The following is a 17,034-nucleotide window of genomic DNA, read 5'->3' as shown; positions in this document are numbered from 1 at the left end:
AGAAATGTCACGAATTGAAGGAACACAAACACTACATCGTTCACGAGCTGAAGAAGACAGAAACTTCACATGGAGACGCAATTTTAGCATCACTGAGCGAGGCACCGTTTTCACCAGGTGATGAACCGAAATTTCAAGTTTATCTTCCAAGACGATTTGTGCAGCAACTACAAAACGAAGACCTGCGAGGTATTCAACCAGGATCCCTCTATTTGGTATCACACGGAGTTTGCGGAAACAATTCCACTGAACTATCTCTACACATCACCCATCAATGTTAGTTTTAAGTTTTTTTCTGTAAATAACCATCTATGTACATATGTTTGTTAAATGTTTTTGTCATTAAAAAAATAAATAAAAAAATTAAAAGAGGAAACAACATATCAGCATATAATTAATTCTATATGCTGATATGTTGTTTCTTTTTTTAAAATTCAAACAAATGACCTTGAACTTTTTACTATAAATAACAGGTCTTACACGCAGTTGCTCTCAGTCTTGTTTCAACAATTCACCGAGCATCATGTCACAGCGTAAATACAATTTACCTTTTGTTTACAAATCCAAATACGATTTGGAAAACTATTGTTGTAATTTAAAATGTTTTAGAAAGCCTGAAAGTAAAGTTGATGGAAAAGCTTGTAAAAAATGTGAGTCTGTTGGCTATTGCAAATGTAGGTGTAAAACATATCAAGACAAGCATCAAAATTACATACACGATCTAACACAAATGGTTAACCTACTATGGAAAAATGTAGACTAACTTGTGGCAGATGCATGAGAGCTGCTGACTCTTGCACTATAAATAGCAGCTCACAACACATTGCTTTTCATTCTTGTTTTAGAATTCAGTCGAGCAACATGTCACAGTGTAATTCCAATTCATCTTTTGATCACAAATCGGAATACGATTTAAAATACTATTGTTGTAATCTTAAGTGTTTCAAAACACCTGAATGTCAAGTAGATGGAATGGCTTGTAAAAAATGTGAATCTTTCTCCTATTGTCAATGTAATTGTAAAACGTATCAAGAAAAACTGAAACATCACTCACAAGACAAGGGACGTAGAATCAAAATACTTTTAAAACGGATGGAATGATGCCCTCGTGATGCTCTCCCCCACCTCTACTACTTTCCCCCACCCCTACTGCTTTAGCTCCGCCCACTTCGTCAGGGACCTGCACTTCTTTACACGCAACAGTCACTTCGCATCCAGCTCTTCACCAGTCAACTCAACCTTTCTCGTTTACTTTGCACAAGATGGCCAACCTACAACAACAACAACAGTGGACAAGCGATATTGAAGACTCTGACCTACACCAAGCATGCATCGAAGCAGAAGAGCAAGAGCGAAAACGAAAAGAAAAAAAACTACTTCAACTGCTAGAGGAGGAGAAAGAGATTCGCCGCAAATTTGATCGTGTTTGGTGCGCTCAGCCTCGAGACAACATCGAATGGGCCGAGCACATTGCAGACATGGCAAGATGGAAAGAGCTCCATAATACAATAGAGGAGTTGAAGAAGTAAACATCAAAGTACACAAGCGTCGCCGAACTACACAAAACGGCCTTTATAAAGGCCACCAATAAACTCATTCGTTTTACACTTTAGCAGACGCTCACTCTAGATACGTACGTTCGCACATGTTTTCCTTATTAATTGTAATAGTATGTAAGTTATTGTCATTCCTCATGTTTTATACAAATAAACAATAAACAAAACAAGGAAGCTATCCTACACTATAAGTGTTGTAGGGTAGCTTCCTTTTTTAAAACACAAACAAATGACCTTGAACATCATATGATCACTCTCATTATGACGTCAGCTTGAATCCGCTATAACTAAACCATCCCTCCTATTCTTTTTAACACACACAAATTACCTCAACAACCTACGTCACTACCCACATACGTCACAAGTGACGTACCACCGGAAACACCCGCATAAAACCCAACTCTACGTCATTTCCGCCTTTTTAAAGCAATTATTTCCATATGGTCAGATCAGCTGATGCGATACAATCCCTATAATTACCCTACTATTATCGGCCAAAATATTTACAGTACCTATTTTCGTATTTGTATAACATGTTATTGTTTAGCAATAATGTTGTGACAATTCAATAAAAGTTAAACGGAAAATCTATTACTTTTGACTATTTTTTAGGTTGATTGCCTCCGTATTATTTATATCTTCATTATTTTATTCACAAATATTTATTCAATATCTATAAAAGTAAGGAACCACACAATACTTTTTGTTTGCTTAACGGAGCCTGATATTTTTAAAAAATCCATTGTTCAGCCCCTGATAAATATAAAATATTATTTTGATAAACTTGAGTTTCGTTATTTTCAAGAATGATCAAAATATACATTTATTGCAAAAAGAATAACGTAGAAAAAGTGCGCATACAACGTTATTTTTATTTTCAACCAAATTATAAATCGTTCAGTGTAACAGAAAAATAACGAATCGTAATGTAAGCTATTAGCGACACCTGCGATGATATACATGAACTATGATTTACATCACGTTAGTTATTAAAAATTCAAGAATAACAAAAAATAATCAAGTAACAAAACGAATAACATCCACGCCCACAATGTTATTTCAATTTGAGACCAAACAAATCGTTCAGTGAACCAGAAAATAATTATCGTCAGCGAAACAACAGAAGGTGAACCAATAGAGTTTAGTTAAAAATATGTTGGACAAAGTGAAGTGAGGGAAAGAGGCAAAGAGCAAAGGTAGCGGGCGATCGATATGCGTCAAATCAGGTTTTCGCCAAGAGCTGGACTGGACCGGGTCCGTCGTACACGCAGGCCTAACTACTACAGACTTATATTGTCCGTGCGATAGCCGATAACAATTATGCTCAGTTACTATTATTGAAAGTGGGTCTCGCGATTGGAACTCTGAATGTGCTTTATAAATAACCCAAAATAGTTCCCAAACCTAAGTTAGTACCAGTACACATCTATATAGGAACACAGACAAATTTAATGTTTAAACATCAATTGCTGGTAATTACATGTGTCTTCTTGTCCCAAAACAACAAATTATATAAATAAACTAGCTGACCCGGCGAACTTCGTATCGCCTAAGTTTAGGTTTCCCCTAAGACAGACCGATGGAAAGAAAGTACCGTTACGTTTAATTTTCAAGATGATCTCGTTCGCATCGCTCAATCACGTCCTGGTTGAAGTTCGTTCGCTACGCTCACTCACCTTTGGGTTGGAGCTCGTTCGCTGCGCTCACTTGCCTTTAGGTTGGAGCTCGTTCGCTACGCTAACTCGCCTCCAGGTTAGCTCGTTCGCTACGCTCACTCGCCTCCAGGTTGAAGTTCGTTCGCTACGCTCACTCACCTTTTGGTTGCAAATTAGCTGTTGTCATAAATGTAAAAGAAATAATAGTGCTGCACCCTGTTGGTAATCCTTGTAACTTTAATGCTATTGAACATCATAGAACAGAACCAACTTGTTTAATTGAAACAGCTGTTAAGATTCATTAATTCCATTTCTCATAAGGTTAACATGGGAAACTCCAGAGCCACTGGGGCGGAGCCCTTTTAAGAATTTCGAAACGGGAAATAGTTTACGTCCGATTCGCATACCTACAGAATTTACACACCAAATTTCATTACGATCGGTGAAGTCGTTCCGGAGGAGTTTGCAGACAAACACTGTGACACGAGAATTTTATATATTAGATGTATTAGTGTTAAAACTTATAGTAAAATTTTACTGAAGGATGCCTTTGATTTCAATAAAATTTGCCAAGACCTGGTGAACTGAAAGTTTATAGGTAAACTTTCATTAAGTTCTAATTTTTTTATCAATTTACAGCCATTCAATATCTGTCAACCCTTTTTATGTCATACACAGTTATCCTTTATAAAGCTTATAACATTGAACATACAAATCACTTACTCAACTCCAATGTATATCACAAAACGTTTAGTTATAAGAACATTACCCTATTCAACTACTTGTTGGTAAAGTTCAGATTTATACATTTTACTTTATTTAAACTTTTATCATGCCGGTACTATAAACTAAATCAGCATTATGTAAGAGTTTAGTTCAGTAAAAAAACGTTTTTAAATCAACCCGTTTTTGTGAAATATTCTGGAAGGTATATACAATATGTGCCACACAAAACCTCTGCAACTGACTTAAGTTTGGTTTCTGTTATTTCATTGGAATATGATTGCTAGAGAACACTTAACCCTAAACGTGATGACAGTTTCTCCCCTTGAATGACTAGTGTTCCAACTGTATAGTCTCCGGATAAGATTGGTGACACGGGTCTTATTATATTTTTTAACATAGCAGGTAAGAAATGTCTTGGGAAATATGATTAAATTTATTGAATGATATTATATTCACATATCTTAGTGTTAAAACTGCTTATTAAGAAAATTACCCGATTGATAGACCCTTCAAAAAGCCTCGAATGGTTTGTTTTCTACTCACTCTGGTTATAATATTTACATAACTTATAATTTTTTAAGTTTTATTTTACGTACGGACACGTGCAATATATTGACTAATTATCTCAATTATCTCGTGGTATATTTTAAAATGATTAATGACTCAGCAAAAAAATCTTACCAAACTCAGCACCACAAACTCTCGGAATTGTTTCCAAAATCGGCGAGCAGGACGGGTCTTCAAAGCACAGTTGTCGCGCCAACAAACAGTTGTATGTTTCGATCTTGCTTTTTATTGGGTGACCTGAAAAAGAATGGAATGAAATTATAAATCAATCAATATCTGAGATCTTGGAGTTATATGTTTTCTCTTATTTGTCAACCCAATGTTTTGTAGGAAAGGTCTTGGATGTGCTCATTGCTCTAGTGAGAAAACTTTTCTAACATGAGCTTTGGTAACATTTTATGTGTTTGAGCTCTTGAACACTTGGTTCCACTTTATAAACTACCTTGTGAATATCAATCTCAAAATAATCCATGTTGAGACGATACTCCCATATTCACCAATATCATATGAGAAAGAATCTAGTACTTGTTAAAAGTTATTTTACGGACTTACTTACCCAATCAAGTGTTCACCAAAAAACCTACCACTGAGCAAAGAGATAGCATCAAGGAATTGAAAATACTTATCACAATTAAAAATACATTGAACTCACTCGTATAAGAGACACAAAAAGGCTGGAAGCGGTTTACAAGACCGTCTTTTTGTTGCTTTTCCATTATTGTGTCTATCTTTTTACTTGGGTCTTTTTTTGTTTCGAAGAAGATGTGCAAATTATTTAAAATTTACTTATAGATTAGTAAAATACTTATTATCTTTTGGATTTTTCCGAGCATTAACTAAAAAATAAACATCGCTGTGAAATCTCATATGTTTCTCAAAGCTTTCACATAAGACCCACTTCTTAAACATGCACGATAAAATAGAACTCGTTAGACATTGTCGTTATTTAAAAAAAAAGGTACCATGTATACAGCATATATGAAGATAAGCAGCTTATATGAATGATATGTAAATATATATCAAATTAAAACAATCTAGCCCTATTATATTCAACTCTACATCCTCTGGTGACTTTTCTTTTACTGTTACTAGTTAATGACTTTCTAGCGAAAAACTCGGGATCCTAAAAGTTCTCGTTAACGGCCTAGTATTGCCAGCTGAATATTTTGTCCCCAAAATATTCACTTTGGAGGAGCAAAGTTTTAACTACAAGTGCTATGTATGTAGCTCTATCGTCAACATAAAACAAACATTAAATCGTCTCAGGACCTTTTGGACACCCTGTGAATACGATTCTGTTATCAGCTTAAAACTTATTTTCCATGCATTTCTTCTATTCAAATGCAGCCATGGAACATTGCATTATTCAGGTAAAATTCATAAATGTTGTTTGAAATGCACTTTGGCTAAACCAGTTTGTGGAAGAAAACCGCAACTTGAATATTTTAAACTATACATCAGCAGCATCCGTTACATTGTGTAATGGGCTTACACAGACATTGGGTTTGCGGTATTCAATTTTTTATTAAATTAAGTCCAGTTTTAAGTCCTCTCTTGTATACGAGATAGTGTGGATATCAAACATTTGAAGATAATTACTATATTAGGAGTATCAAATATTTGTGTGCTAGAAAAATGAATTTCGACTCCTCGCAACTTTCTAGTTAATTAGAAAATTTACTAATTTCTCATTTATTTTGGGCTTATAATTAGGGAACCTTTGGGTTTCTTTTTGTACAATAATACGATAGGATAATATGTAATATGTGAAGTGTATCTTGAAAATCTTGTATAAATAGTCTACAAAGGTTTTAGTTTCATATGAAATGTTAAATTATATATTCTGCAAACACTATAGTCTGATAAGTCAATCTGGCAGAGTACTATTCAATTTTCAATGCGTTAAATGGGTGGATTCGGTACATAAAAGTTACATTCTCAAGGCGTTTCAATGAAAGAAGATTGTGTCAAACTATTCTTTTTCCCAAAAAGGGGGGGGGGTATGGTCCATTCCTAAAACATTAGGCAAAGAAACATGTTTGATACTGAGTTGGACTCCTCAAGACAGCAAAAATCCAAAATCCAAAGTGGTTTTAATAATCTTTAAGTGGCCACTAAGGGTTTGAGACGGGGGTTTTCAAGGAAGTATGGTGGTCATGAAAGATAGAGCAAAAGAATAGATAGCAGATTTCTTTACCTATACCGCAATTGCAAACCTACAGAAGGCATATTAATCATCCTCGGTAGAAATCCAGTTTTTTACCTATATTTGTCTGTTATTTGCTAATGAATCTTCTATTATTTTAATTTTTTTTTATTTTTGCGCACAGTCAATTTCTAATTTGGACGAAAGATTAAGATGGGGGCAAAAATTTGGAATGATTATGTTAAATTGTTATAGCATACTTTGTATATTGTAGAAATACTAATGTGTAAGGGTTCCGGTACGTTCAAACACTATTCTAGTTTAAACTTTAAAATTTGATAATCAACTTTTTATCAAACATATTGTTGGTGAGCTGTACAAGCATCTCGAAGATTTTGATTGATTGTGGTCTTTGTACCAAGACCTCGTCTGATCTTGTCAGGACCTCGATCTTAGATCTTATCTCGTCTGAAGATGCCTCTTCTTTTGGTATAAAATGCTGAAACACTTCAAGAATACTACTTCTGCAAATTGTTCCGTAAAATATACCTCGGGCCTCTATGAATTATAATACCGAGCTATTCAAATTTATCACCATTCGAGTTGCTAAGATCTATTGATTAAAGGTATATTTGGAGTTCAGGTTGATTTGCAGTTTTAAATTATTGCATCCAACCGTTTCCAAAATAAACATAATTGTTATCCCTGATGGAGGTACTATTGACAATGGTGATACTAACTTGAACTAGGCCAATTTATTATTGAAAAAATCTCGTAATGATTTAGATGGAGTAGTCGACGATCCATAAGCTTACCAGTTAATGTAAATATATTTTTAGTGGTCAGATCATTTATTTATAAGAGGCATGAACTATCGAACTTATGTATACAATAAATAGACAATGTAGTAGGAGGGTAAACTCGCTATAACCTATGGTTGACAGCTTCCATTAAATACACCGAAAGGAGAGGATTTCAACACAACTTGTTAATGAAGGGACATGATAGTATCTTTCCCCGGCTAAGTGTGAAGCTATAACCGATTCCACTACTCTCGTAATCATAACACCGGAGCACTTTAGTACTTAAGTAAAGAACTAACTACTGGATACTCATTATCTATGAGTGAACCACCCTCCGCAAACTACCATGGGTAAGCGATGGAAGTAAAATGATATTTAATGGGGAAAATCACGAAGTTGCAACAAATTTGGAACAACCATTTTTACAGCAAGGCAGTGGGGTTTTTTTTTTGTCCGGGACGTCTTTGTGAAATTCTAATTTTCGTTATTTTAAGGGAAAATCACTTCGAAGGGAACTTTTTGGGGTTCAAGGTGGCCCAACACGGATATATCCACACAAAATATTGACAAAAACAATACTTTCTCCCTACTATGTATAGGGGATGATTTATTGTTCGGTATTGTTATATGTTCTTTGGTTTTACATGCGGTTTGCCGAACATGATATCATCTTGGGATTTTACAACATACAATGCTAGTTCAAGAACAACTGCTTGCATCACCTGGTGACTGAGGTCGCTAATAATTTGCAAGTCACTTTTACCGTAACGCTACGTATTTTTCTTTACCCAACGAAACATGCCAGAAGGTCTATACAGGATGATTGATAAGTGTGCCAGCTGTTTTATTTGAAAGTTATAAGAGATAATAAAAATTGTTTAATTGTAACTGCCTTGGACTTTTTATTTTTTTAATTGTAGTCAAGTTGAAAAAATAATTTTAGCCGCCATTTTTCCAATATGGCCGCCAACTTTGATTTTTCTTATGGAAGACCCTATATTTTATGATTTTTTTTTTAGAAAGTAAATATCATTTTAAAAGTTTTATTCTTGGCATGTTTTCTCTAAAGCTTAGGAGTTCAAACTAATAAAAAAAGACTTTCAGTGTACATTCTGCACCAAGTAGAGGAGTATACGAGCAAGTGAGGAGAGAAAAAGCTAGGAGTAAATAATTTTTAAAATTGCATCTACATTCTAAAAATCACATAAAATACATAGTTTTCTTATTTGAAAAATGTTCTGCCATTTTGGAAAATGGTGGCCATTTTTGAAATAATGGAAACAAAATGTTTATGTTTTAATGGTATTTTTAGAATTTAGATGCAATTTTAAGAATTATTTACTCCTATCATTAATTTCTCTCTACACTTACTCGTATAGGAGCTACTTGGTGCAGAATGTACACTGAAAGTAATTTTTTATTAGTTTTAACACGCTGTAACTCCTAAATGAGAAGCTCTAAAGAAAGAATGCCAAGAATAAAAACGTTTAAAAATTATATTTACTTTCTAAACATACCATAAAATATAGGGTCTTTCGTAAGAAAAATCTAAGTTGGTCATATTGGAAAAATGGCGGCTAAAATTATGTTTTCAATTTGACCGGAATTCCAAGGCAGTTACAATTTAAAATTTTTTTAATATCTCTTATAAATTCCGAATAAAACAGCTGGCACACTTATAGCAATCACTCTGCATAGTCAATGGAGGTTAAACAATACAAATCTTCTTACAAATTAGGTGAGTCGAAGCGCGATGGATTGAGTAACAGAGGCAGCGATGTCGTGAGTTCGCGTCCTGGTATAGTTTACTCTCCTATTGTACCGGCTCTCCCCCTGCTATAATGGATACGATTTAGTCACAGGTCCGAGGATAACGCAGGCCACTATCCTCAATTATTAATTTATTTAAGTGTTGATGTTTTCATTCTCAAACGTATTTGCAGCGTTGTTCGTATTTGCAACAAGATAAAATTACCCAACAAAGTTTATCTTGTAAATGTATTTATTAAGTGATCGTGTAAAATAAGAGAACTATTTTCCAGGTTTGCAGAAATGAACTGGTTAGTGTTTAACTATTAATATTCTGATCTTACAACCAGTACACATTTCAGCTATATTCAGAGTGTTATTGAACGAAAAGTGAATAATTCCACAATACAACAATAGCATATGTTGTACTAAAACATATGTTGTACTACTCCTAAGCAATCAGCTGGTTTGTATGTCTAAATACTTGTGATTTGGTGACTATTGCGACAGGGTTGTCGTGCTGTAGATCAATAATTATGTATGTTTCAGCCGACACGCACGTCTTATCATCTGGGCACCACGCCGTTTCACTTTAAACCGTGGGTCAGAAATCACGCAATATTCTGATCTCCACTCTCAGAGCTATTCTTGCTTACGTTTTGGCCGTTTTAATGATTGGAATATTACCTTCTTTGTTAGGCAATTACCAACGTCAAATTCTGCATAGTGAACGTATAACCGTGTTTTAAAAGTAACATTTGTTTTTTTACAATTCTTCCAGTTAAATCTGGTAAGGTATTGTTTAAGTCTTTCTTTCACATCTTAGAACGCTAACCAAACACATCCTGGTTCGGAATCGAACACATTTCCTCAGGTAGGCTTACTTCGCGTCATTATCACTTAGCAAAAGCCATTTTTTTGTTACTGGCCGAATTTGAACCCGGAACCTCGGGGACAACCCCTTGCTATTTACCTATATTTAGTGCTCGCTCTTCAATCTGACAAGGTAGCCTGCTACTTTTTTATTAAAATAAACAAAGTATAGTTAAGTACCAACGCTAATAAGACTTACAAGCAGTCAGAACTATATTTAAGATAGTGATATGACATTCTAAGTACACTTTTCCATATGTTTCCGTGTTCAATGTTTTGTAATTGTACTACAATGTCACAAGAAATCAGTTTTATAGAGTTTTGAAGAGTCCAAAAATAACTACAGTAGTACATGGATGAAACTTGCAGTATCAGCTACGATAAGTGTTTAATTTTATTAAAGTGCAATTGAAACATTTTTCGTAAGTTTTGTTTAATTGATTAATATACATACTTATCGTGTCTCAAGCTACCCGCACTTATTATCTAACTACTTAGGATAAGTGTCTTGAATTATAAATATTGGTTTTGAACTTTATTCCTACTTGAACTTAGCTCAACTTAACCGTATCTTTCGTTGACTTTGTAGTTCACCAGTGTTTGTTAACTTGTTTCCAACAAAAACTTTGATTGGTAAAAATGAACAGCATTCTGCTGAGTTAAATTCCGTTGAGTTATAAAAACTTACAAGTTACAAATTGAATTTCTATAAAAGGGGGTTTTTATAGTCTACACTACAACAAGTATATTTTGTCCTTATAGTTATTGAATTGTTTTACTTCTGGACGTAAACCTTTACCTCCACAATCCCTATGATGAGAATTCTCTAAAATTACATCTCTAGGAGGTTTTCAATTGTTGATGTTTGATAAATGAGCACAAAAATATTTATAGCCGTGCTGAATTCCATATAGTTGTTCGGCTAAACAAGATGAATAGGATCAAACCTACACTCATGAAAAACGAGTAATAAATCAATAAACGCAACAAAAAAATTTGATATAGTATATTTTACAAATATAAAACATTTAAATATTTAATAGTTAATGAATTTATCTGTGCATACAGTCTAAGCTATAAACTAGTATTTAGTACTTCTTTGGTTTTGCTGATATTAAATCGTGACAGTTTGGCAGGTTCCGTAGAAATATTCGATCTTAGTTAGCACAACGCTAAACGCATTTATAAAATTAACATGTTTTCCTTTTCTAGCCCGTTTCAAGCGCTTGTACATTTAATGAGACTTATGTATTCTGTACTGAATTTACTATTTAATCAATGCTTTGTATTTTAATTGATAGTAAAATTCGATTAAATCCCTCCTTAATTCGGTCAAAATTGACTATTTAAATTTGTTATACTAACATATATAAAAATATAATATCAAGCGGATTTGTTTTTCAACGCATGAAATGCAAAAGAGAGTTCAAGTGGATTGAAGCTGGTATTGTTGACGATACAATTAACCATTGTTAATACAGTCGTCACAATCAGAGCTCTAGGATGATATCACTTCACTAGAGTAGTTGTGACCTGATATTTCATATAAAAACATGTTCGGAATTCGCCCTGTTCTACAAATTTAAAAGAATAAGCATATTAAGCAAATTTCCCGTCTAGAAAATAAGCTATTACCGCAGGTCTCATGGTAGGACCCGGACCCGAAATTGATTTACTTTTTCGTTTTGTCCTCAGGCCAAACACACCATCCGTTCAAATAAATCTATGTATGACCGTTAGCACGATAACTCGAGCAAAAATAATCCGATATTGATGAAATTTAGTACAAAAGTGTAAACCCACGTTCATTCGAACGAGTTTGCGAACCAGCATTATCGGACCATGGGAACAGGGTTTTATGGGGTAAAAATTGGGTTTTGTCATTTTTGACCATCAAATCATAAAATGTCCTAATTTATCTGTAAACCATTTTAGTGCTTAAAAAATAGTTTAGTGCAGTCGATTGAAGTGATGTTGTATGGTTATTGGTTACGGAGAAAGTTCAAAATATTGTAGCCTTAAAGTTAACATGTTATTATTATGGATAATACTAATAATAATAATAAATAATTTTTGTTGTTTGCTTGTTTATGAATATATTTTAAAATTTTGGCAAATTTATTTTATTTTATAACAAGCTATAGATATTTTACTAAAAAGCACACTTTAATATTCTCCCTGTAGTAGTAAACCTAGTAGTAACCTTTTGACCTAATGTTATTTAAATAGATTTAAGTGAAAATCTTATCAGGCAAATGGAAATTCGCTTTAGTCCTCAGGTTTGCTGCAGCGGGGTATCTTTAAATCATATTTTCTTTGACTTTAAAATGTTATTCTATCCTTGTGCCTTTCCTCAAAGAAACTATCACAAGTATTCATTGAGTTAATTGTATTCAAACTGGGCATGAATTTGAATGTAAATTTCCTTTTACTTTTACTATAATAGACTGTCTCAGTTTCTGTTTTCCAAATCTTATTCAACGCACGATAACTAATCATCGTAAAAGTAGTCAATTAATCGAATAATAACGTTAGCACAAATACGTCATCATATGTAAAGAAGTAAAGCATTTTACTTCCTTGCAGAAGGATGGGTGGTCGATTATTGATTCTGGTTCGATACACTGTTGTAAAAGACACACATTGTGCACAAGAAGTTAAAATTTCCCTTTATTGTTTATTTGCAAATACACGTTTTATATATTTATTTGGAAGAGAGGAGTTTTGATCCCTCTTTGGTAATAAGTTATATATTCTTGTAGTACAGGAAATAAAATATATTCCTAAAAATATACTTTCTTAGTAGAAGAGCACTGCAACAAAGGTTTCTCCTTATTTAGGGAACTAGTTTCTTTTTACACTGGATATGTGGGCATGAAAACATTGTAATTAGCTAAATCAATTAGTGGTTGGCGGGATTTGAACCCAATCATTCAAAACTAAAGTCTCCCACTATAACCTCACAAGCAACCCCAACCTCATATACGGTTTAAGCACTAAAGTTGAATTACTTGTCTCGTTGTTTGGCAAGTACTTAAGTTTATATTTTTTTCTGTGTTTGATGACAAGGTATTAAAATAATAATCGAGGAAATGTTAAACATCCCATCCCCACCCTTGATTGGTTTTGAAGCTAACTAAAGCCAGTTGGTATTTTAATTAATAATAATTGATAATGTTAACACCTATAACGAGTTCAAAAACTAATAATAAGTTTTATGGTATAGTAAACAAGTGTTGTCGAAATACAACGGGTGCCTATACCTGCCTGATATTACCTTCTTTTGGTTTCAACAATTGAATACCCCTAAAGTGATCGATTTACCCTTTATTTAGCAAAATGATTTCAAAATATAGATACTACACATTTTTATTAATTATAAATTATAACTTTTTATCTCATTAAATTAAAAATATTCTCATTTTAATATGGTTGTAACTATTTTTAAAACATTATGCAGATTTTAGGTGGCATAACAAACGAACAGGGAACAAAAATCGCAAGCAAAAGAAGCAAATTATACCTAGATCCCGACCTCCTGATAACTTTTAAAACACAATAAGGTTCAGAGATATTCGTTAAGTTTTTGCGTGTGAATTCCAATTAAGGCTGGCTTGAATTTATTTCTTAATCTCACTTCACTAAATCTTCTTTACATGTAAATCTAAATTCAACATAACTTTCTCCTGAGGGAATAGCTAATAGTAAATAGGTAGTAGTAATAGTACATTGTAGTAACATAGTTTAATAGGTGGTACGTGAAAAAAGTTCAAGATGAAGTGGATCGCCGGACCAAAAGGTTTGGACCGTTGGTATAGGTAAATAGCACAAATGTTATTATAAAGTTACTTCAATTTAACGTTACTATACTCTATATTCTAAATATGTAACAAAAAGTGCATATATGACTTAAACATATGAAGTTTGTAGCGAACAAAATAACAACTAGCTTCAATAAAACCTCATGTCCCTCGAACTGAATAACAACATGTAACAAGAAGTAGTAATTATTACAAAACACTTCATAAAAGTTAGATCAAGTAAATGAACTCAGCGTCGAGTCAAACTGACTTATCACAACTCGCCGAAGTTGCTAGTTGGGGCTTCGTGTAATTAGAGAAGTTTGGGGAAGAAAAATGGATAGAGGACTTAATGGGTTTAAACTGCAGTACTCTGTGACACCTCGCAGATTTAAGCATCATGCTACTACACGGCAAGCTTTAGACGAGTATCAATCGTGGTTTTTAAAATCGAATAAGTTCATTTTATTCATTCGAATAAGAATGCCTAAAAATGTATGTTTTTTTTCTGAGAACTTTCTTAAAACTATCTATGACCGTAGTTCGTCCTTAGAAGGGGAATGCTTGCTGAGATTTTTCCTAATAAAATTCATGTTTTGTGTTTTAAATGAAACTCATCAATCTTCTGAAACTAGGTATGCTATCATTTGTATAACCAATTAAGATGGGGACACTACTTAGTCATATTTAAACTTAAAAATTAATGAAGGATGTGTGTAGAATAAAGTGAGATGCTTTGTTTATACATCATTGTTTAAGTAACTGACTAAGATCAGCTGGTTTATTAGCTAGGACCATTTAAGGTCGATTCACACACATCAGTTACGGCACGTTGCAGTCCAGTCACTTCAGGCACGTCACAGTTAACAAAAATATTCTTTTAAGGTTGATTCACACATATCAGTTCAGTCACAGTTCCGTTACAGTCTACAGTCCAGTAACAGTTCAGTCTCATTTGCATCCGCAATTTCTCAGTCAATAATCCGTCAGTTGGTTTCAGTCAGTCTTCCGTCTCTAAAGTTCACAGTAATTTACAGTCAAAAGTTTTAAATTATAAACCCATATTCTATCAAGTTTTCATTGTCCATCTTGTTGATTGTTACAAACAGTACTCAAAATATAAACACAGCCATTTAAACAACAATAACACTATTTTCTAACCTTAAACCGGTCCGTCAGTCGTCCGAACAATCCAAAAGTATCGGTGGAAAGAAATCTGAAATTAACTGACGGATGCCGGTAGAGCGACTGACGGGACTGCAACGGATAAGTGTAGATAGCGCAATAGAAAATCCATTAAAGAATATTTTTGTTAACTGTGACGTGCCTGAAGTGTGACGTTCCGTAACTGATGTGTGTGAATCGACCATAATGGATGTTCTATAGCACTATCTACACTCACCCGTTGCAGTTCCGTCAGTAGCTCTGCAGGCGTCCGTCAGTCAATTTCAGATTTCTTTTCGCCGTTATTTTTTTTATTGTTCGGACGCCTGAAGGACGTGTTTGAGGTTAGAAAATAGTATTTTTTTTATTTGAATGATCGATTTTATATTTTAAGTAATGTTTGTAACAACCAATAAGACGAACGATGAAAATTTGATAGAATATTGTGTTTTAATTAAACACTTTTGACTTTAACAACACTGTAAATAAAGTGACGGAAGAGTGACTGCAACCAAATGACTGACATGACTGAGAATTTGCGGATGCAACTGTGACTGGACTGTAACTGGACTGTAACGGAGCTGTGACTGGACTGATGTGTGTGAATCGACCTTTAGTCGATGGGCACAGTTTCGAACCGCAAAACATTATTTACTGTTTTCAAGATCGAACTAGCATTCAAAATAACAATGATGTAAAATTTTTGTGACGAATCTTGTTTTTAATTACCTAGAGGTTTAAAACTGCTTCATGTGAGACCTTGGGAACATGTTAACGTTTGTAGCCACTATAACTCTTATAAAGGACGTGTTAAGAAACATTTACATTTTGGATATGTTTGAACTCCCAAAATAAATTCACGGGGATTTTATTTTTGCTTGCAGATTGTTCGTTTCTACCACTAGCAGAATGTTTCGTTAAATGGTTGTAAAAGTTTGGATCAGTATTTATTAAGTGAGTTATTAGTTATACATGTTCAACAATTGAACAGGCGTTTTGTTAGTTTAAGTGGTAAATTGTCCATAATGACCATTACTTTTGCCGAAATAAAAGGTGTGCATTGAATTTCCGCAATAATCTTTTACACATTTTTAAATTACACACACTAAATTATTGTTGGCAAAATAGGGCTGCTGTGACACATGAAGTACGAGTTTGAGTAAATTTTAGTCAATGTTTAGGATGAGAAAACTTTTAAACATATCAAACAAAAATGCAGAAAACTCATTTTGTACGGACGTATTATGTGTCTTTTTATGATCATCTCAACCTAATAAAATGACACAAAGTAGGTCCAGAAATACATCAAACTGGACTACAAAACGGTGTGAACTGGGAAACTATAGATGAAGGAGATACCAGCTGCTGCGAGTAGTGCCTTCATTGACCCCGCTGCAATATGAGTACAGTGTTTAGATTGCATACACGCTATAGGCAGGCGCTCCACTTGTTCATTTTGTTGATTTTGGTTACAATAACAATTATAATCTTATTTATTAAAACACTTTTGCAAATCTTATGACAGCTAGCCTGATCATACTACTGAACCGAATTACACGCGAGTTGTAAAAAAAATATCGGTCCTATATGTGCAGGTTTCATTGGTATTTTGAAAATAGTTATGTTAATTGGGTCAAAAATGGAAATTCAACTTTTCTTATGGAGATTTAACTTGGGGCTAATTATATATATTAATAGACAAGCATGTTTATTGAAACCATTTTTTCTCAGCTCCTGTGCATAGCAGGGAAGATCTACGCATACGGTTAGAAATATATTTGTCTGTAGATGTGCAGAACCCCTTTATAAAATATAATAGGCTCAAAAATAAGCACAAATAAACGGTATCAGCAATCTTACGAATACCTTCTCTCATAAGCTTGCCAAAAACCTTTATCATGGGTAAGCGGTGGGAGTAACTATGATAATTTTGTAGGAAGGAGAATATTCATTGTTAGACTTTTGTCACCAGAAGAAGTTGAATACCAATGACAT

General features: G+C 33.9%; 1 protein-coding gene across 2 annotated transcripts in view; it reads right to left on the bottom strand.

Moving 5' to 3' along the window:
- LOC128998774 (uncharacterized) overlaps positions 1 to 17,034 on the bottom strand; it is a 159,569-nt gene that overhangs the window by 140,045 nt on the left and 2,490 nt on the right. For both annotated transcript variants that reach the window (XM_054425121.1, XM_054425122.1), the window contains exon 2: positions 4,619 to 4,741. In XM_054425121.1, coding sequence (XP_054281096.1) covers positions 4,619 to 4,741 — 123 coding nt within the window. The remainder of the gene's footprint in view (positions 1 to 4,618; positions 4,742 to 17,034) is intronic.

Source organism: Macrosteles quadrilineatus, unplaced genomic scaffold, assembly GCF_028750875.1.
Source record: "Macrosteles quadrilineatus isolate MER2022 unplaced genomic scaffold, UCM_ALF_1.0 Scaffold_7__1_contigs__length_78375512, whole genome shotgun sequence".
Lineage (NCBI taxonomy): Eukaryota > Metazoa > Arthropoda > Insecta > Hemiptera > Cicadellidae > Macrosteles > Macrosteles quadrilineatus.
Note: the sequence above shows the minus strand (reverse complement) of the source record. Positions and strands in the feature narration are given on the sequence as shown.